The following is a 22,568-nucleotide window of genomic DNA, read 5'->3' as shown; positions in this document are numbered from 1 at the left end:
CCGGACTTGTAAACCAGATAATATTTGCAACGACCGCTAGACCCCTTAGGAGGCATAGTTGGGCGTGATCAAATTTTGGCGCCGTTGCCGGGGAAGCAACAATGTTACTAATTACATCTATAAGAATTGTTAGAATTCTTAGTTTAGTAAATTTTCTCTATTTTTATTCATTACATTGAAATTCTAACGTTTGTGGTCTTGTGTGTTATAAGTGTATGCCTAGAAATTCTTCAAGAACGGGTGAATTATTTGAAGCATTACCGGATCCTGAGAAAACTTTCAAGGCATTAAATCGTGCAAACAAGAAAGACAAACTACATCATCACCCAAGAGAACAAATTGAACCAGACATGGGTGATGCTTTGGATAATCAAAACAATCAAAACAATGTGAATGACCCGAATAATCAGGGTGTGGCACCTCTTGTTCCAGAAGTAGCTTTGTATGACTGGGCACAACCCACTGCTGAAAATTTAGCAACTGCAATTGCAGTCCCTCAGATACAAGAGGAGTCATTTCAAATCAGAAACAACATGCTACATCTGCTGCAAAACAAGAGATTGTTCTCCAAGTCTTAAATTGAAGATCCACAGCAACATCTAATTTTTTTTTGTCAATTTGTGTCACGTAAAGGCAACCAAATATGACACCGGAAGAAATAAGACTATTGTTGTTTCCATTCTCAGTGACAGGAGAAACCCAAACTTGGCTTAATTCTCTCCATATAAATTCCATCACAACTTGGGAGTAATTAGTCACGCAATTTTTGAATAAGTTCTACCCACCCAATAAGACTGCCAAGCAGGTTGATGAGATATTGAGCTTCAGGCAGAAACCAAGTGAAATATTACAAGAAACATAGGAGAGATTCAAAGGTATGCTGGTTAAGTGTCCACATCATGGCATTCCAGATCAGATGTTGGGACAACTGTTTTACATGGGATTCGCAGACAACTTGAAGGACAATGTTGATGCTTCAGTAGGTGGAGTATTTTTAAGCAAGTCATTTAGAGAGTTTAAGGTCTTGCTAGATAAAATGGCTCAAAACTCGGGATGGATGACAAGAGATTCCACAATCACCCCTATAGTTCACTCAGTAGCATTGGACCCGAACAATTCCATAGCCGAAAATATGGCCACTCTGATGACGCAAATGAGTATCCTCACCAAGAAGATTGATGAATCAGGCCAGAAGCAGGTACACATAGTTGACACGACTAATGGGGGATTGTGTACACCATGCATTAACCAACCATACATGTGTTCGTAGAGTGGTGAAAGTGACAACCAGAACTATCAAGAGAACATGAACTATGTGGGTAACTATGGAGGACAAAGACATGATGGTCAGAATTGAGGGCAACAAGATCAACAGTATAGACCAGCACAACAACAATACAATAATACCAACAACCCCGGAGCTATAAGACTACAGGGTCAAGTAGTACCCTACCAAATTCAACAAGGATACAACCAGCAAAATCAGCAGCTAACTTATCAACAACCTCAACAACAGCAGATAGAGAGGCAGGATGATGAGTTATCTGAAATTAAAAGAATGTTGCAACAACTCATAGGGGCCAGCGGGAAAATGGAAGAAATGGTCCACCAAATGCAAGAAAAGGCAGTGTCACACGATTCAGCTATCAAGGGCATTGAGATTTAACTAGGGCAATTATCCATGGCCCTTAACAATCGTCCTCAAGGGACATTACCTGCAGACACACATGTCAATTCAAAAGAGCAGGGCCCGAAGTCACTTATGGAGGTGCGCTTGAGAAATGGTAGAGATCTTGATTTAGAGCAAGAAATTGCTCATGAGAGCCGGTCAACTGAAACACTTTTGTTAGTGCCAATTGAGTTAGATGAGTCAACATGGCTAACAGAAGTAAGAGTGCAACCGGCCCACGAGGAAATAGACAAGGAAAAATAGGTTGCGAAGGAGACTGAGAAAATGCAAGAGAAGGTTTTAGAAAAAGTGCCTGAGCAGGATCTAACTCAAGCCACAGAAAATAAGCGACCTCCAACACCTTTCCCGCAGAGGTTGGTCAAATATCATAAGGATGAACAATACAAAAAATTCATGGAAATGCTGAAGCAAATTCAGATAAACATTCCTCTAATTGATGCTTTGAGGGAGATTCCTGGTTATGCAAAAATGATGAAGGACTTGATGTCTCGTAAGTTTGACTTACAAGACTTGGCAACTGTCACATTGACACAGACTTGTAGTGCTGTTGTGTCAAGACCTATAGCTGAGAAGTTATCCGACCCTGGAAGCTTCACAATTCCATGCACCATAGGTAACTATGCATTTGCCAAAGCATTGTGTGATTTGGGAGAAAGTATAAATCTGTTGCCATTGTCTATCTATAAAAAGTTAGGCATTGGAAGAGCAAGGCCCACATCCAAGTTACTGCAACTAGCTGACCGAACGGTGAAAATGCCATCAGGTATACTTGACGATGTACTTGTGCAAGTTGGAAAATTCATATTTCCAACAGATTTTGTCATTCTGGACTGCAAGGTTGATGAGGAGATTCCCATAATTTTGGGAAGGTCGTTCTTGGCCACAGGGAGAGCTCTAATTTATTGTGAAATGGGGGAGCTGAAGATGAGGCTGAATAATGAAGAAATAACATTTAATGTGCAAAAGTCTATGTGGCGACCCAGTGAGTTTGCAAATTGCTATTTCTTAGACACGGTGGATGTAATCATGGAGGAAGATGATGAGACACTTAATGCAAAAGACCCTCTAACAGGCTGCCTTATGAACTTAGAAGAAGTAAATGGTGAAGACTTGGCGGAATGGGTGTTGGCTCTTCAAGGGCAAGGGTACTGGAAACAAGAGCTCGAATTTGAGCCTTTACACTCGAAAGAAAGAAAAAACCCTTCATCCAAGCCATCGATCGAAGCACCACCACAATTGGAGCTGAAACCACTTCCATCTCACCTTAGATATGCTTTCTTGGGACCTAATTCGACTTTACCTATTATTATCTCATCTGGTTTGTTAGATGTGCATGTAGAACAACTTTTGCAGGTGTTAAAAGAGTGCAAGAATGCAATTGGTTGGACCATTGTAGACATTAAGGGTATCAGCCTGACCTTCTGCATGCATAAAATTCTACTGGAAGATAGGCACAAACCCTCCATAGAACATCAACGAAGGCTAAACCCTAACATGAAAGAAGTTGTAAAGAAGGAAGTGATTAAGTGGTTAGATGCGGGAATTATTTTTTCCATCTCAGATAGCAACTAGGTTAGCCCAGTTCAGTGTGTGCCAAAGAAAGGTGGGATGATTGTTGTGCAAAATGAGAATAATGAATTAATCTTAACAAGAATAGTCACAGGATGGCGAATTTTCATGGACTACAAAAGATTGAACAAGGCCACCCGAAAAGATCATTTTCCCTTCCCGTTTATTGATCAGATGCTAGATAGATTGGTAGGGAGGTCCCATTTTTGTTCTTGGATGGATACTCGGGGTACAACCAGATATCTATTGCCTCGGAGGATATAGAAAAAATGTCATTCACCTATCCATATATCATTTATGATTTTCGGAGAATGTCGTTTGGCCTATGCAATGCACCCGCCACATTCCAAAGGTGCATGATGGCCATCTTCACAGATATGGTAGAGGATATAATGGAGGTTTTCATGGATGATTTCTCAGTGGTGGGGAAATGCTTTTGATGATTGCCTTAGAAATCTGAAAAGAGTGTTGCGGAGATGTACAGAGACTAATTTGGTGCTGAACTAGGAAAAATACCATTTTATGGTATAGGAAGGTATAGTCTTGGGATACCTAGTGTGAAGTAAGGGCATTGAGGTGGATCATTCCAAGATTGATGTAATAGAGAAGCTTCCACCACCCACTTCCATCAAGGCAATAAGAAGTTTCCTTGGTCACGCCGGTTTTTACAGGCGGTTTATAAAAGATTTTTCCAAGATTGTTAACCCTTTGTGTAAATTGCTTGAAAAAAATCACCCTTTGTGTTTTCTGATGATTGCAGGGTAGATTTCGAAAGATTGAAGAAGAGGCTAGTGTCTGTACCTATCATAGTTGCATCTGACTGGAGCAACCATTTAAGCTGATGTGTGATGAAAGTGACCATGCCATGGGAGCAGTACTTGGACATAGAAAAGATAAAATCATGCATCCAATATACTATGCAAGTAGAATGTTGAATGGCGCCCAACTGAATTACACAGTGACAGAAAAAGAGATGCTAGCAGTGGTGTTCGCATTTGACAAATTTCGGTCTTACTTGATAGGCTTGAGGGTAATTGTTTATACTGACCATGCTGCTCTCAGGTACTTAATTGATAAAAAGGAAGAAAAGTCGCGCCTGATTCGATGGGTTCTCCTACTGCAAGAGTTTGACTTGGAAATTCGTGACCGAAAAAGAACGGAAAAACAAGTTTCCGATCACTTGTCCAGGCTTGAAGGAGCTAAAACGAAGGTTGAGGTGAAAGATATCATGGAGAATTTCCCGGATGTACAACTGTTAGCCATGAGACTTGAGGAAGCACCACGGTATGCCGACATTGCAAACTACCTAGCAAGCGGTATTGTTCCCTATGAATTGTCTTCTGTGCAAAAAATAAAATTCTTTAGTGATTGTCGCATGTATTTATGGGATGAACCATATTTGTTTCGGATTTGTATTGATAACATGATCTGGAGATATATTCCCGATATAGACCAAGCTTCTGTTTTGCAGGCATGCCATGCTTTGCCTTATGGAGGTCATTTAGGAGGAGTAAGGACAACTGCTAAAGTTTTGGAGTCGGGCTTCTATTGGCCGACGTTGTTTAAAGATGCACACTTTTGGATAAATAGATGTGATGAGTGTCAAAGGACGGGGAATATTTTCCGTCGACATAAGATTCCCATGAAAATCTATTGTTATAAGGTGAATCTAGTACAAAATTGCCCAATATGGAAGTTCCAACCGTCTCACCTGCTTAGCAAATACACAACATCCCCTAAAAATGATAAAAAGTTCTATTTATACTAAGCTAAAATTTTCGGACAAAAATACCCCTACAGAGGTTACGTGGCCGCGTAATTCTAACCGCGGCCGCACTCTTCCGCTCTTTCTTTAGCGGCCGCATAATTCTAATCGCGGTCCGTGTTCTTCACTTCTGGATCTGGGTTAAGCATGGTTTTTCGGACCGCGTAATTTCTATAGCGGTCGCGTAGGAGACTTTTGCGGCCGCATAATCTTGACAAGAACCGCATTTCTTGTTTTTGCTTAAAATGTAAGCTCTCTGAACCTCAGCAATCGCGGTCTGCATAATTCCAATCGCGGCCGCGCATGTACTTTCGCGGCCGCACCTTGCTGACGCGGTCCGCGCTCATGTTTTAGTCCAAAAATCGATCTCGAAATAGTGCTCGCGACCGCGTTGTAGCTTTCGCGGCCGCACAATCTTTGTGCGGTCCGCGTTTCACATCTTTTGGCCCAGTCTTGGATTTTGTTCAAGTTTTGACTCCTTTATGAGTTGATTATGACTACTTTGGCTCATTTTGAACAGTCCCTACAAGCAAGCATATTACCTTAGTTTCCGGGAATATCTTCACGCATTTTTGGCCCTAAACACAAGTAAAAGAGAGCAAATAATAGGTTAAAATCCCTACTTATCAACTCCCCCAAACTTAAGCTTTTGCTTGTCCTCGAGCAAATAAGGTAATTCTCACCTCTACAAGAAAAATAAAAGGATATTTCAGTTGGCCTAAGGTAACTCCATCAAGCATCAATTGGGACTAACAATTACCCTCAACACAAATGAATTATCAACAACATCATGTTATGACCTTTTGAGTACTATAGTTCTATTGTGACACTAGAGCATCAAGAGTTGACTCAATTCATCAAGGAAGCTCGCTCTATCACGTAGGTCATTGTGGATCCCAAATTCCTCCTCCTCTACTCTCCATGAGAAAATCTCACTTTTTAGAAAGTACCACTCAAAACAAGGATTGTGAAGAAGTGCGCTCATCACTCTCAAAAGAATGCCACAAGTCCGGCTCTAAGTACCATAAGCTTTCCCCTTATGTAAATCACCACTAATGTAAGCTCACTCAACTTGAAATCATATAGGGCTTTAATGGGATGTAATGAAGGCTTTTGGATCAAAGTAGGACTTATCGAGCTATGATGGTTTCATCTTTCCTTAAGCACTCCATTTTCTCATTTCAGCTCATACTTTCTTGACCCTTTGAGTCATTTTCTTCTTCCTTAGGGGAACTAGAGAGACACACCGTCACTTTTTATTACTCATGACAATCATTTTTCTCCTTTTCTCATAATTCCATTCCTTTCATCATTGCGTTCTTTGAATCCCTTCAACCTTCACTTTCTTTTTGACGTATTTCTTTTTGGCTTTTCTTCCTTTTCTTTGCCTTTCCTTTTCATCATTTCTTTTTATTTTTTGAACCTTTTATAACTTTCAAATTCTTCGTCTCTCCCCCAAACTTATGCCTTTTCCAATTGTTCATCATGAATGCTAAGGAAAGATTTGGTGCCAAGAGAGGGTCATTATAGAACGGATAAAGGCTTGTAATGTGGCTATTGAATGAAAAAGGCTTAGGCTCAAAGGGGTTGAATAGGGATATAAAATTGGTAGGCTACGAAAGCTTTCAAAGTTCAAAATGGACCAAGGAGAGCCTACAATCATTTCTCAAGTCGAGCTACACGTAGAATTTCGCCTAGACAAACATTAAGGGCAAGTTCTAGACTTATTGGCATGGGACTTGGACTTGCAATTCAATACCTCACCTCTCAAGCTGCTGGATTGTTAAAGAGAATAGAGTCGAGGGCCCACAACAACCCTAGCTAAGATTGAAAATCACACATGGCTCAAGAAAACCACTCGATGATTGTTTTAGTCAACTCAAGAGTCTAAAGGTCACAACTAGAGCTAATCTTTGTCAATCAACTTGTCTCTAATCATGAGGTCGAAGGTAAATGTGTTAGTACTAAGTGAAGCCTGCTTGAGACACTTTTATTTATTACTACTACTATATACACCAAAACAAAATAAAAATGAACTCGATCCCTTAAGAAGGTTGTCACGCCATCCATCAGTAGGAAGAGCCACTCAGTTCACACAACATCTACCTTTGGAAAGAACTGTGGCATTAAGAAAACAAAAGGCTTATTGTTCACACAAAATGTAAAAAAGAAGATAAAAACTTAAAAAGAAGCTACTAAAGGAAATAAGAAGCTAAGTTATTAAGGAAAAATAACAAAAGAAGTTATGAAGTAAACTACAGAAAGTAATCTGAATATGTACAAAATGGAGTAAATGAATATATACATAATGGAAATGAATATATACATCGAATGATAAAATTTTATACATACCAAAAGTGAAAATAACGGTAAATAAAGATAAAGAAAAATAGTATCATAGTTATTACATACCAAATGCCATCACAAATCAAATCAAAATGGACCACCCCCCAAATAAAAAATAGCATTGTCCTCAATGCTAATATCAAAATAAGATCAGGGAAAGGTTAGGGAGTAAAGAGAACTCCCTATGTGGTCTCTGTCTGCATCGGGTCAGGAACATGAGTGGGGTCCTCAGACTGTATAGGATCATCAGCTCCCTCTGTGTCCTCTAACTAGATCTCCACATCCTTTGACTGGGGGACCACGGGGTTTCTGAGCATCTAGATCATCTCCTCAGCAATATGTGTAGTAGCAGTCGGCTCCTCAGACTGTCCAACTGCTGCATCTGATGCCTCATGCACTGGTGCAGGTGCTGTCTCCTCAATGAGCATGTCCAGTGGAATATCACCGGTAGAAGCAATCTTCTGAACCTCTTTGCTCAACTTCTCCACCAAATCCTTAGATGCCTGAGTTTTCCGCATCTTCTTCACCTACTTCCCCAAATCCTTGATAATCCTCCCATGTGTATCAAGAGTTTCCCGGATCTTCTTCTGGTCGTCCAGAATCTTGTTTTGGTTGTGCAGAATCTTCTTCAAAGACTCCTCCAATGATGGAGGTACCTGAAGCTCTGATGGGGCTGAAGACTGTGTTGCTACTGCACTGGATAGGACAATCAGCTTTGTGGTAGCTGCCTGCATCCAGTTGTTGAGGCTGGATAGTGTCTGTGAAAACCGCAGCACAGTCTGAGGGTAGGTGGAAGATGAAGGCACAGATAATGGCATTGTGATGGATGGCCCAGAGGAAGGAAGAGGCATAGCAGCTGCTCCGTTAGAAGTACCGGATGCTGTGGAGGGCTCGACAACTGACCCGGTGGCCACTACCCTTGGCTCTTTAGACTGGCCAGTGGGGGTAATGGCTTTACCCTTGAACTTAGGGTTTTCCGCTCACTGGAGGTGGTACCATGAGAAAGGCTTTTTAGCCTTCACCTCCACATCAAAATGTCTCGGCTCTACCCCTTGGTTGTGGAAATACTCTGTGAGGAAGTTGGGGTAAGGATATGATCTTTCTTCTTTTTGGACTGCATTGGAGATGTTGTAGGACATCAAGTTTCCTACATTAACAAGATAGCCTATCATGATGGAAGATACCCATACTGCCAGGGGGAGTGGAAGGACATTCGCATGATGGCACGGGTCAAGATGGTTGCACACGAATATTGCCCACCCTTTTGCTTCAATGTTAAGGGTGGCTATGACAATTTGAACTCCTTCTGTGAGCCAAGCAGGTGTTGTCCTCGGAATAGCAAGTATCTCAGCTAGCCATGTGCGAACTGCATCACCCAAGGCTAGCTTCTCCAGGTATTGCACTGCCTCGACCTCCTCAAACCCTACATAACGGTTTAGTGCATTTCCATCAAACCCGATTTTCAAGTTCCGGACCTTCGTCACCTTTGTACCCTTTTTGATGTGGGCAACATTGGCATAAAATTCCTTGACAAGGTATTCATTGGTATCTTTCAACTGGAAGGTAAACCATTTCCATCCTTTTCTCTTCGTAAATTATCGCAGGACATTCGAATTGTGCTGGCCTAGGTCTTTTGTTATGAATTGTCGCTCAAGAGTGAGTGACCTTTGGATCCACCATTCCCGAAATTTTCCATACGCTTTCTCATTTACAAATCTATCAGCACACACCTCCGCCTTCTTTGATCTAGCCAGACCTCATATGATTGCGTCACCCTCTCTCCCGTCATCCGGGACCTCGTCATCATCATCAATATTTATTAGGGCAGCTGTTGAGGCAGGTGTTGTAGCAGGTGGGGAAGATGGCTCCGATGCCTCACTACCTCCCTCTAAGCCATCAGATGACCCAGAAGAGGAGGTAGGTTCATTGACCAATCAGAATGGTTTTGATTGAGCCTCTGGTTGTTATTGTGCAGATTCCCCCTCGGAAGTCTCCCGGGATGGGAGGTATTCACTTGTGTCCTAGGAGTCAGAAGGAGGTCTAACAAGGGTAGCCTTTTTTCCTACTACCCTTTGGGCTGCTAAGGGTAAGGTTTGCATTCCTTTACCCCGGCCTCAGGAGGATTCTTCCCTCCCCTTTGAAGTGTCTCCTCTCTCATCTAGTGAAAGACAGTTAGAATTGGAGTTCAATCATGTGTTAGAGCAATATAGATGAAATGAAAAACAATGCTTCTCAGAACAGGGCATCGCGGATCTCACAAAAATGAGTATGGCCGTGAACTGCCCATCACGGACCGCGTAAAAGTGAACGCGGCTGCGAAGAGACCAGACTCAGACTACTGGTTCTCTGAACTTGATCAACCGCGGACCGCACAAAAATGAGTGCGGCCGCGAAAGACCAATCGCGGACCGCATAAAAATAAACACGGTCGCGAAGTCAAATGATAGTCTCTAAAGTTCAAATGCGCGGACCGCGAAATATTGGGTGCGGCCGCGAAAGACCAATTGCGGACCGCACAAAAGTGACCGCGGCCATGAATTCTAAACAATCATCAATGCCCTGAAGCTAGGGTTTTGCGGACCACTTAATTTTGGACGCGACCGCATACCCTATCGCGGACCGCGAAAAAATGACCGCGGCCGCGAAATTCAAAATAAATCGGCACTGATGAACACTTAAAACTAAGGTTTTCACTAATTACCCAAGAATTATAGCAATTAAACATGCAAAGTTATTAACCCCAACCCCCATTATGCATACAAACACTAACCCATATGTTTTTAATAAAACATTAAGCATTAATTTGACATTTTGACATGATTCTAACTCTATCTAAAAAGAAAAATTAAAACAAAGAGAAAAGAAAAGAAAAAGATAAAATTAAATTATTGAAATGAACATACCAGTTGTAAAATGTGGTAGGAAATTGAAAATTGATGAGAATAGGATTAGTTTGAAACCATGTACGGATGCACAGTGCTTTAGGTGAGTTTGAGAGGTTAGGGTTCGTAAAGTGTGAAAAGTTTCAAGAACTCCTATTTATACTCAGAACCCAGTGACCCCACCGCCTTACCTGAGTGCAGCCGCAAAATTTTATCGCGGTCCGCATTCTTTACCTTTATGTAGATCTACCTCAGATCCACGGGCGCGGTCCGCGAAAAACTGGCCGCGGCCGCACAATTTGTGCGGACCACGAAAATTTGAACACGTCCGTGAACTCTGAAGGAATTTTGACAGGCCAACTTCGGAGAGTTGGCATTTTTCCCATTTGAACTACGCGACCGCGCGCAAAATGATGCGGCCGTGAAGTGCTTATGCAGTTTGCGAAATTTTGATCGTGGTCCGCGAAAGTTCACCACTTAGCAAAATATTTTTTTCCTTGTCAATTTCCTGCACTGCACAACCAATTCCTACATATACTTCACAACCAGTTAGTCCAAAATAATGTCTAATCTACGAAGAAAATTAAAAGAAAGAAAAACACATGGGTTGCCTCCCAAGAAGCGTCTGATTTAACGTCGCGGAACGACGCATGTTACCATCGTCATTTGAAATGGATCAATGCCACAACTTGGCTATCATCAATCTTGCCAAAGTAGTGCTTCACTCGACGCCCATTGACTCTAAAGATCTCACCATTCTTTTTTTTTCAAATCTAGAGCACCAAAAGGAGTCACATGTACCACTTCGAAAGGACCACTCCACTTCGACTTGAGCTTTCCCGGAAACATCCGTAACCAAGTCACCTTCCTTGAATTTTTTGTTCCGGATATACTTATCATGTAAGTACTTCATCTTGTCCTTATAAAAGGAAGAGCTGGAATAAGCATGGAACCAGAACTCATCAAGTTCATTTAGTTGCTCTACCCGGAGATTGGTAGCTACATCCCATTCAAGGTTCAATTTCTTCAGCTCCCACATGTCTTTGTGCTCTAATTCAGCGGAAAATGACATGCTTTCGCAAATACCAATCGGTGCGGAGACATACCAATTGGAGTCTTGTAAGCTATTCTATAGGCCCATAAAGCATCGTCAAGTTTCCTTGACTAATCAGTCTGGTTTGCATTGACAGTCTTGGATAGAATGGTCTTGATCTCCCTGTTGGAGACTTCAACCTGTCCACTTGCCTGGGGATAATAGGGGGTTGACACCTTATGATTGACACCATACTTGGAAAGTAAAGTGTCAAAGGCTTTGTTGCAAAAATGAGAACCCCCATCACTAATGATAGCCCTTGGGGTGCCGAACCTTATGAAGATATTTTTCTATAAGAAAGCCACCACACTCCCTACCTCATTGTTGGGTAAAGCCACAACTTCAAACCATTTGGAAACATAATCCACAGCAACAAGAATATAAGTGTTCCCACATGAACTCACAAATGGTCCTATAAAGTCGATGCCCCACACGTCGAAAATATCAATATCAAGGATGGTGGTGAGAGGCATTTCATTCTTCTTGGAAATTTCACTGGCTCTTTGGCACTCATCACAACGCCTAACGAGCTCGATAGCGTCTTTGTACAAGGTAGGCCAATAGAATCCACAGCTTAGGACCTTTGTAGCAGTTCTCGCCCCACCATGGTGACACCATAGGTTGAGGAATGGAAAGCTTCAAGAATACTCAATTGCTCTTCTTCCGGAGCACATCTCCGAATAACACCATCATTGCAAATTTTGAAAAGATATGGCTCGTCCCAATAATAATCCACGCAGTCCCGTTTGAGCTTCTTCCTTTGGTTAGAAGAGAGCTCATTCGGGACAATACCGGTCATAATAAAGTTAGCCATATACAAAGGTATCCCAGTCAAATACACGGAGATGAGTTGTTCATCCGGAAATGAATCATTAATCTCGAGGCCATCATGGGGCCTCCCCTCCTCTTCCAAGCGGGACAAATGGTCTGCCACTTGATTCTCACTCCCTTTTCGGTCTATGTCCTTTTTACTCATCAAATAACAAAGTGCCACGTGATCGGTGTGCACAATCACTTTGGTACCCATGAGGTACGGGCAAACCGTATAGTTGACTTGGGCGTCGTTCATTGTTGTTCTTGCATAATAGACCGGGTGAGATATCTTGTTGATTCTTTGCCCCAATACCGCTCCTACCGCAACGTCGCTAGCATCGCACATGAGCTCAAATGGTAAGCTCCAATTGGGTGCGGTAATGATGGGAGTGGTAGTCAACCTATACTTGAGTAGCTCAAAAGCTTTCATGCAATCATCATTGAACACAAACTTGGCATCTTCTTCCAACAACTTACACAAGGGGTTCACCACTTTTGAGAAATCTTTGATGAACCTACGATAAACCCCCCGTGACCAAGAAAGCTCCTCACTCCCTTGACGGAAGTCGGAGGAGGGAGTTTTGATATCACTTCAATTTTTTCTTTGTCCACTTCAATACCATTCTTGGAGATCTTATGGCCAAGGACAATGCCCTCCTCGACCATAAAGTGACACTTCTCCCAATTAAGCACTAAGTTGGTCTCTTCACATAAGGCCAACACTTTATCAAGATTATCCAAGCATTCTTCAAAGGAATCCCCCACAACACTGAAATCATCCATGAACAACTCGAGGAAGTCTTCCACCATATCCGTAAATATTGCCATCATACACCGCTGAAAAGTAGCTGGTGCATTACACAAACCAAATGGCATCCTTGAGAATGCAAATGTGCCATACGAACGAGTGAAAATGGTTTTCTCTTGGTCTTCAGGTGCAATGAGAATCTGGTTATATCCAGAATACCCATCCAAAAAACAATAATAAGCACGTCCGGCAAGTCTATCCAATATTTGGTCAAGAAATAACAATGGAAAATGGTCTTTCCGGGTCACTTTGTTCAGCTTCCTATAATCCATGCATACCCTCCAACTGGTGACAGTTCTTGTGGGTATCAATTCATTTCTATCATGTTTTATCACAGTCATGCCCCCTTCTTTGTGACACATTGTACCGGCGAAGTCCATGAACTATTAGAAATGGGATACACTACCCCTGCATCTAGACACTTAATGATCTCTTTCTTGACAACCTCTTGCATGGCCTTGTTCAACCTCCTTTGATGTTCCACGGAGGGTTTGGCATCTTCCTCCAATATGATTTTGTGCATGCAAAAGGCGGGGCTTATACCCCGAATATCCGCCAATGTCCAACCTATTGCCTTCTTCCTTCTTTGAAGCACCGCAAGGGTGGAATCTACCTACACGTTAGTTAAGCACGAAGAGACAATAACAGGTAATGTGGAATAAGGGCCTAAGAACTCATACCCGAGGTGTGAAGGAAAGAGCTTCAAATCCAATATGGTGGCTCCTCGATTGAGGGCTTTGTTGGTGGAGTCTTCCGGTTCGAAAGGTCCAAGGAAAGTTTTTGGGGTCCATATGTGTAGTACCCCATTCCTTGCAAAGCATTTGAACATTCTACCAAGCCTTCATTCTCATCCTCATCATGATTCAACAACACAACTTTAAAAGGGTCTTACACATTAATCATAGCACTTGTGTCATCAACAATCACCTTAGTCACAAGATCCACAAACGAACATACTTCGTTGCTATTAGGCTGCCTCATTGACTTGCACACGTGGAACACAACTTTTTCATCACCTACTCGGAAGGTGAGCTCCCGAGCTTCCACATCAACTAAGGCCTTCCTGTAGCTAGCAAAGGTCTCCCCAATATGATTGGCACCTCATTCAACCTCACAGTCGAGTATCACAAAATCTGCGGGAAGCATGAACTTGTTGACCCGAACTAGCACATCATCAATTATCCCCAATGGCCTCTTCATTGTTCGGTCCGCTATTTGCAAACTCATGGAAGTAGGTCTTGGTTTCCCAATCCCCAATGTCTTGAACACAGAATATGGCATCAAATTAATGCTCGCTCCCAAATCACACAAGGCTTTGGCGAAATCGACACTACCAATAGTGCATGGAATTGTATAGGCACAGGGATCTTCTAGCTTTGGAGCCATGGAATGCACAATGGAACTCACTTGATGTGTCATTTTTGATCATCTCACAGTTCATTGACCTCTTCTTTGTTACCAAGTCCTTCATGAACTTGGCATATCCCGGCATTTATTCTAGAGCTTCAACCAAAGGCACATTTATGGACAAACTTTTTATCATATCAATGAATTTATTGAATTGGTTCTTGTTGTTTTGCTTTGCGAGCCTTTGAGGTTATGGTGGATGAGGCCTTGGCAAAGGAGCCTTGGCTTTGGGCACTACCAGATCCGATATGTCTATCACATGTTACTTAGACGGGTTCATATCATCTTGTGTCTCCTCCACGTTATCATCAATGTCTATCCTCACTTCATCGTTCACATTCTCATCATTTATTGGCTCATCCTCTTCTTGCACAACCACATTATCATTCACGATCTTTCTTGGATTGGAGGTACTAGCAACTCCACCTCTACCACTTCTTGTCGTCACCTCCATAGCATGACCCGTATTGTTTCCACCCTTTAGGTTTACTACTGTATCACTTGGTAGTGTCCCCTTAGGGCGAGTATTTAAGGCTTGAGAAGTTTGACCCATTTGGACTTCCAAGTTGCGGATAGAAGTGTTGTGGGAGGCTATTTGGGCATCAAAGTCGGCGTTTCTTTCCATCATTTGCTTGAACATACTTTCTATCCGTACCATCTCATTGTTGGAAGAACTTTGCCCTTGTGACAGATATGGAGGCGGGTTGTTGGGTTGTTGATACATCGGGGGCCTTTGAAAGCCCGACCCCCGGTTCCCTTGATTACTGTTGTTCCACCCCCCTTGGTTTACATTGCCTCCCCAATTACTATTATTGTTGTCACCCCAATTGCCTTGGGTATTTCCTTGATACCCCCAATTTTGATTGTTGTTCCCCCAATTGTTCGGATTGTTGATGTTGTTACTATTTCAATTCCCTTGGCCTTGGTTGCCCCAATTTTGATTGTTTCCCTGTGATATCCACTGTTGTTGATTTGGAGCATTGCTCCGTTGACCTTGGTAATTGTTCACATATTGAACCTCTTCACTTTGATCGTCATAAGAGTCATCTTGGTTGTACCCATTACCACTTTGCTCAAATTGATCCCGATTGTGTTGAACTTGTTGACCTCTTTGTCTCCTCATGTTAATCATTACATTCACTCCTTCCATGACATTTACTTGCTTTGGCCCGTGTGAGCACCTAATTTTTTACTATATTTAAATTTTTATCACCTTCTACTATGTAAATATTTTTAGAATTTAATATATATTTTTTAGCTTTGTTACACTTATATATATATATATAGAAAAATTATTAATAATTTAAAAGGTAAATTATTACTATTAGTATTATTTTTGTCTTTATTTTTAAATAAAATGAATTAAAAACCGAAAATAAATAAAAATTAATTATTAATTTTTTTTAAAACAAATTTCGGATGGGAATTGAAAAATAGTAAAAGTAGAAATATAAAATTTAAAAAGTAAAAGTAAAAGTAGGTAGAAATTGTTTAATAAAAAAAGTAAAAGAAAGTGGAAAATTAAAAAATAAAAGTAAAAGAATGTGGAAATTTAAAAAATAAAAAGTAAAATAAAGTAGGAATTAAAAAATAAAAGTAAGGGTATCTGATTTTTTTTAAAAAAAAGTAAAAGTAAGTGGGAAATAAAAAAAGAAAAGTAAAAAAGTGGCATTTTAAATATATTAAAAGTAAAAAAAAGTGAGAAATTAAAAAATAAAAGTAAATGAAAGTGGAGAATTATTTTTTTTAAAAAATAAGAAAAATGGGAAGTGAAAATTCTTTTTAATTAAAAATAAAAAAATAAAAATCTGAAAAATCCGATTTTTTTTCTATAAATAGAAGAGAAATGTGATGAAAAAAAGTGAAAGAGAGAAAGGAAAAAATAGGGAGGAAGGAATTGAGAAAAAAATATTTTCTTCTTCTAGGATAAGGAAATTTCTACTCGTGTCATTCTTTTTTCGGCTTTCTTTCGAAAACTCCAACAGCTTCACCATCCCAAAACCATCAGCCCTTGACCACTTTTGAGCCATCATTAACCCCCCCTCCCCCCCGAAAAAAGAAAAAAAAGAAGAAAAAAGCTCCAAAAATAGCCACTAAATCGTCAGTTTTGCAGGGTCGATTGAGGTTGCAAGTTGAGATTTGCCGCTCGAGTTTTTCGTGGTCCGAAGGGTCCAGTTGAGAGCTATCCAATCATTGAGTGGTTGTAATTTAAATCCACAATCATCAATACAAAGGTTCACTTCTCTTTCTATTTTTTTTTTCTCATTAATGTTTTGGGTCACTCTGTTTTAATTTAACTTTGAGTATGATATGATCGAGTTCGCATCTGAGTGTGCTAAGATTAATGTGTTTTCATGTCGAGTATTTGTTAAGAATAATTTATTGTCCTTTTTAGTAGTTCATATGGTTAATTTCATTGATGAATATGTATTAATTCGTTACTTTTCTTGTTTATTCAATGAAGTAATGACTTTCCAATTTAGCATGCTTTAGTTTCATTTTGATCTCCTATCTTAGTGACTAAATTGATCCTGCCTGTGTCTATCTTTTCCTGCCATAAATTTAGTCTAATTTCAAATATTGGTTAGCAGTAAAATTATAAGAGATTAGGTTGGGCCATAATTGGTGTAAGACTTTAATTGAACTTTCCTAGCGTATTTATGGGCTAATTGTTGCACATGACCAAAAACAAATAAACATTCACAAGCTAGCTAACTTTTTCCATAATTAATTTACTTCATTTCCTCCATAACAATATACATACCTCATGACCTTACAATAATGTCAAAATTAGTAATTGAATAATATTCGAACACCGTAGCTTGATTTAGGTGCGATTTAATAATAAATCATCATGACTATGGGTATGATTCCTGTGGCATAGTCATGATACGTAAACCCCAATTCAAGTGCGCATTTCACGCGACTTGACCATAACTTCAAATAATAATAAAAATAAATATGTTGTAAATCGCGGGTGCGTTTCACGTGGCGCGGTTTGCAATGTGTACCAAAACGACAAGTGTGCGACATCGCGACTTGTTAAAATAAATTCCATAAATATTAAAAAGCGGTAAAAGACAAAAATGCACAATGAGTTTAAAACATATAATAAATCAGATAATTATGCCAAGTATTAATTGTTAAGCGACCGTGCTAAAACCACGGAACTCGGGAGTGCCTCATACCTTCTCCCAGGTTAACAGAATTTCTTACCCGATCTTTTGTGTTCGCGGACCAAAAATAAGAGTCAAATTTCCTCGGTTTGGGATTCTAAAATAAATCAGTGACTTGGGACACCATAAATTATTCCAAGTGGCGACTATGAATAAATAAATAATCCTATTTCGAATAATGTAACTTAAATTGGAAAAACTCCCTATCCCCTCGGGAAAAAGTAGGTGTGACACCCTGAACCTGCTGAAGCTATGCCTTGGTTAACTGATTCATGGTAGTTGTCAACTCTGCTATGGCTTGTCCGTGATCATGAAGTTCCTTGTGAAGGTGGATAACATTATGGTCACCCTAGGGAACGTTGGCCCGGCTTTGCCAAGCTGAAGAGGTATCTGCCATCTCATCTAATATTTCACATGCTTCTGAATATGGCATGTTCATGAAGTTACCCCCTGCGAGCTGATTCACCACACACTGGTTAGTTGTGTTGATACCCCTATAAAAGGTTTGCTGGATCATTGCTTCAGTCATATCGTTGTTGGGGCATTCTTTGACCATTGTCCGGTACCGTTCCCAAATCTCATGTAACAGTTCATTTGGCTCTTGTTTAAAATCAAGGATTTCATCTCTCAATGTTGCCATATGTCCCGGAGAAAAGAACTTTGTTGTGAACTTCTCGGCCAACTCATCCCAAGTGGTGATGGAATGGTTGGGTAACCTCTCAAGCCAATCCAAAGCCTTCCCTCTAAGTGAGAAAGGGAAAAGCCTTAACCTTAAAGCGTCCTTAGATACATTCGTATGCTTGCTCTCCCAGCATGTGTCTACAAAACCATTGAGATGCTTATATGTGTTCTGATGTGGAGTTCCGGTGAAGAAACCCCTTTGTTCCAATAGAGTAAGCATGGCATTGGTTATTTGAAAATTGCCCGCCCGAATCCGGGGCGGGACAATTGCACTTGCGTAGCCTTCATTGGGCAACACCCGGTGTGCTGCCCTTGGAGGAGGTGGATGAGGGTTTGGAACATTGTCATAAGGCGGGTGGCCTCTTCTTTGTACGTAATGTTTAAGATGAACCTCATCCACTTCATTTTAATCTACCTCCTCCCCCTGAGGAATATATCTGAGGGCCTCGTTAAGAGCCATTTGGTACCTAAAAGCAATTGACACACAAAAATTAGAAAAATGGAAGGAAAGAAAAAAACAAAACACATAAATAGTTAGATATATAGCTAAGACCGTCTAACTCTCTGGCAACGGCACCAAAAATTGATCTGTTCCAAGCCTGCACTACTATTGAGTAGCGAGGATGGTCGATGCAGTTTTACCCAACAAGGTCGGGATCGAATCCACAAGGAGTCAACTGATTTAGAATTAAGTTTATATCTAAGTCTAGATTCGTGTTTTGTTCCTAATTACGCTTCCACACATTTTGTTTTTGATTCTACTTCTAATTCTATTCTATTGTATGCAATGATTAAAGCTAAGTATAATATTTTTTTATGTTGGTTTTCAAGTGTTTAAAAAGGACTAGGGTAGTGACTTCCGCCTAGGAGGATATCTAACGGGTAGCAAGAATCTAGGGCAAGCTTGATTAATTTGGGGTCGTAATATAGCTATCACACCCAAGTACTCACTTTATACCTCTCGATAGTTTGAGTGATTTTGCCCAATTTGGCTTTCTCAAGTCCAAACGGGTATTCATGCACGTCATGTGATATTAGCTCAAGTCGGGCATCACTATCTCTAAGTTTAACCCTTTAATTGGGGCTATCAATTTCTTGAGTTCACCCCAATTCCTTGTTAGCCTAGTTTTCCTAGACATAGTCTCTCTTTCTCAAGAAGAGACTAAGTCATAAAGGCATGAATCAGTGTTTGCAACCACTAATTCTACAATTCTAGCAAGAACTAGGCTAAATATCACTAACCCATAAATATTCAAGCCCCAAAATTCAGTACCCATTAAATACCCATACTAGAGTTGGGTCAAAACCCTAACTATGGGTCTAGCTACTCATAGAAATAACAGAAATCAAAGATGAAAAGAAGATAAAATTCATAATACTAGATTAAAAGATGAAAATCGATTGTTATAAGGTGAATCTAGTACAAAATTGCCCGAAATGGAAGTTCCAGCCGTCTCACGTGCTCAGCAAATACACAACATCCCTTAAAAATGACAAAAAGTTCTATTTATACTAAGCTGAAATTTTCGGACAAAAATACCCTTGCGGAGGTTATGCGGCCGCATAATTCTGACCGCGACCACACTCTTGTTTTAGCGGCCACATAATTCTGATCGCGGTCCGCGTTCTTCACTTCTGGATCTGGGTTGAGCATGGTTTCGCAGACCGTGTAATTTCCATCGCGGTCGCGTAGGAGACTTCTGCGGCCGCATAATCTTGACGTGGACCGCACTTCTTGTTTTTGCTTAAAATGTAAGCTCTCTGAACTTCAGCAACCATAGTCTGTATAATTCCAATCACGGCCCCATAGGTACTTTCGCGGCCGCACCTTTTTGACGCGACCGCATTCATATTTTAGTCCAAAAATCCATCTCTCCGAATCTTCCTTTCGCGGATCGAAATAGTACTCACGTCCGCGTTGTTGCTTTCACGGCCGCACAACATTTGTGCGGTCCGCGTTTCACATCTTTTGGCCCAGTCTTAGTTTTTATTCAAGTTTTGACTCCTTTATGAGTTGATTATGACTCATTTGGCTCATTTTGAACAATCCCTGCAAGCAAGCATATTACATTAGTTTCCGGAAATATCTTCACGAATTTTTGGCCCTAAACACAAGTAAAAGAGAGCAAATAATAGGTTAAAATCCCTACTTATCATGGGCAAAGATTGAGACATTACCTTGGCATGGATGAGGAAAATGTTGTATCGGCGATTCATTTGAAGGAGCCTCAATTGTTGAGTGATCCTTAAGTTTGATCGCATGCGTCGTGCCGCGACGTTAAATAAGGCGCTCGTTGGGAGGCAACCCAATTCGTACTTTATTTTAGCTTATCTATAAATTTTTGTTTTTTATGCACTAACAAGTTTTTAGCTAAATCTTGGTGTTTGAACAGATAATGGAGCACGAGGGAAAGTCATGGCTCTTGGAGTCGTTCACAAAACGAAATAAAAATTGCATGCATACGCTCCAAACAATGCTGCGTACCTCGCGTCACCCAGTTTAAATGCACAACGCACCTGGAAGCAAACCTCGCATTGCAAACATTTCACCTCGCGGCACAACTTGCATCGAGCGAGGGTCATAGCGAGACCAATCTCGCGGTAGCCTCGCGTCGCAAGGGAAACAGCGAGAACAACCTAGCAGCATACCTCGCATAGCCAGGAAATAACCTCGCGTTATGCCTTGCATCGCCTGCTTCGCAGCTCGCTAATTAGGCGCTCGCCTCGCGAGGTAAGTTTCTCGTTGGGAGCTCGCGTCGCTAGGTTCTCAGCACGCATTAAAGATCACCTAGCATGGTCCTTTGCTCCCTGAAATCCTCGCCAACCATGTTTCTAGCTCGCTATTGGTTTCGCCTGGCCATCTCCCATTTTCACTATAAAAACTCAGTTGGCCAATCCCCATGCACACACCTCACATCACCCACTGTCCATTGTTGTAAACCTACTGTCCATTTCTTGTTGGGAGCTTGCCCAGCCTAAGCACAACAAACCACTCCCTTTCTCGATAAACACCATGCGTCGCCAGGTCTTAAGCGTGATATAGAGCTCGCTCAGTGAGGGATTAAGCGAGGTTAATCTCGCGTTACTGCTTGCATCGCCTGCTGCCCAGCGTGCTTTCTAGCTCGCGTTGCCAGGTAACTACCTTGCATTAAGCTCGCGTCGCAAGAGATGCAGCGATCACAACCTGGCGTTAAGCCTCGCATCGCAAATGATACAGCTCGCTAAGCAGTACCTCGCGTTAGCCTCGCGTCGCGCGGGTTATCGCGAGGGCAGTTTTCTTTGCTTTTCAAATACCACGTTGCAGACCTCGCCCAGCCAGACCACCAGCTCGCTATGACCTCGATTCGCCTGCATCTCATCTCGCTATGCAGCTCGCTTCGTCGGGTAAAATACTCGCTGGGAGCGCGCACAGGTAAGTGATGTTTTAATATTTTTTAAGCTTAGTTTTCGAACTTCTTTATATTAAAACACTACTTTGTTTTCTAACTTCTTTATATTACTTCTTTATATTAAAACACTACTTTGTTTTCTAACCTCTTTATATTAAAACACTATACAAAAACACACACCTCACTAAACACACTACGATGTCTGATCAGGGAGTTTTCTAACCACCTTACATGTTTTTGTATTTATGAATTTATATATGCATTGAAGACAATGCATGATGTAAGTGTGGGGTGGAAGGTATTCTTTTGTCATTTGTAAATATTAGATAAACTAATTAGTTCGTGTGCTTAATGTTTATTTTATTTTTGTATTTCCCCATATTTAATTTTTTTAAAAATAAATAAATAAATAAAAATAAAAATAAAATGACTGGACTTTTTCCGACGATGAATCTCTTAGACAGTTTTCTTGAGGGACTTAAGTCTAACAATATATATATATATATATATATATATATATATATATATATATATATATATATATATATATATCTTTTTATTATTGTAGATAGTAATTTGATAGTAGAATATTTAGGCTCTAGCATGTGTAGTACCTTCCCTATGGTTTGAAAATATTTATTATGCCTTGTTGAGTAATAACATGTTTATTGACGCCTATATCTCATTTTCTTGGCTTGTGTCACTTTGTGTTTGATGCTTAATATTTTGTGGCTCTGTGAATACTTGTAATTGTTTGAGAATAGGAATGGAACCGTCCTTAGTGAGTCATGTGCCATATGTGGTGAGAAATTATATAGTATATGTCATTACATTAGAGTCCAGAACTTGCCTGGCATGTGAGTTGAAGCGAAATTTTAGGTTTTGCTCGGTTTGAAAAATGATACTAGGCATTCTTTGATTTATTTGAGCTTAATGCTTACCACATTAA

General features: G+C 40.7%; 1 protein-coding gene and 1 non-coding gene across 2 annotated transcripts; one reads left to right on the top strand and one right to left on the bottom strand.

Moving 5' to 3' along the window:
* Positions 1–799: 799 nt before the first annotated feature.
* Positions 800–906, bottom strand: LOC117275773 (small nucleolar RNA R71). Its single transcript, XR_004505970.1, has one exon. It is a non-coding gene; the product is annotated as a small nucleolar RNA R71 (small nucleolar RNA).
* A 1,048-nt stretch (positions 907–1,954) lies between these two features.
* On the top strand, positions 1,955–4,101 carry LOC138891827 (uncharacterized). The gene is made up of 2 exons (XM_070175529.1): positions 1,955–3,219; positions 4,020–4,101. Exons 1-2 carry the CDS (start codon positions 1,955–1,957, stop codon positions 4,099–4,101), a joined length of 1,347 nt encoding a protein of 448 aa, XP_070031630.1.
* The last annotated feature ends 18,467 nt before the right edge of the window (positions 4,102–22,568 follow it).

This window comes from Nicotiana tomentosiformis, chromosome 1 (genome assembly GCF_000390325.3).
Source record: "Nicotiana tomentosiformis chromosome 1, ASM39032v3, whole genome shotgun sequence".
Taxonomy (NCBI): Eukaryota; Viridiplantae; Streptophyta; class Magnoliopsida; order Solanales; family Solanaceae; genus Nicotiana; species Nicotiana tomentosiformis.
This window is presented reverse-complemented; position numbering and strand designations above follow the sequence as displayed.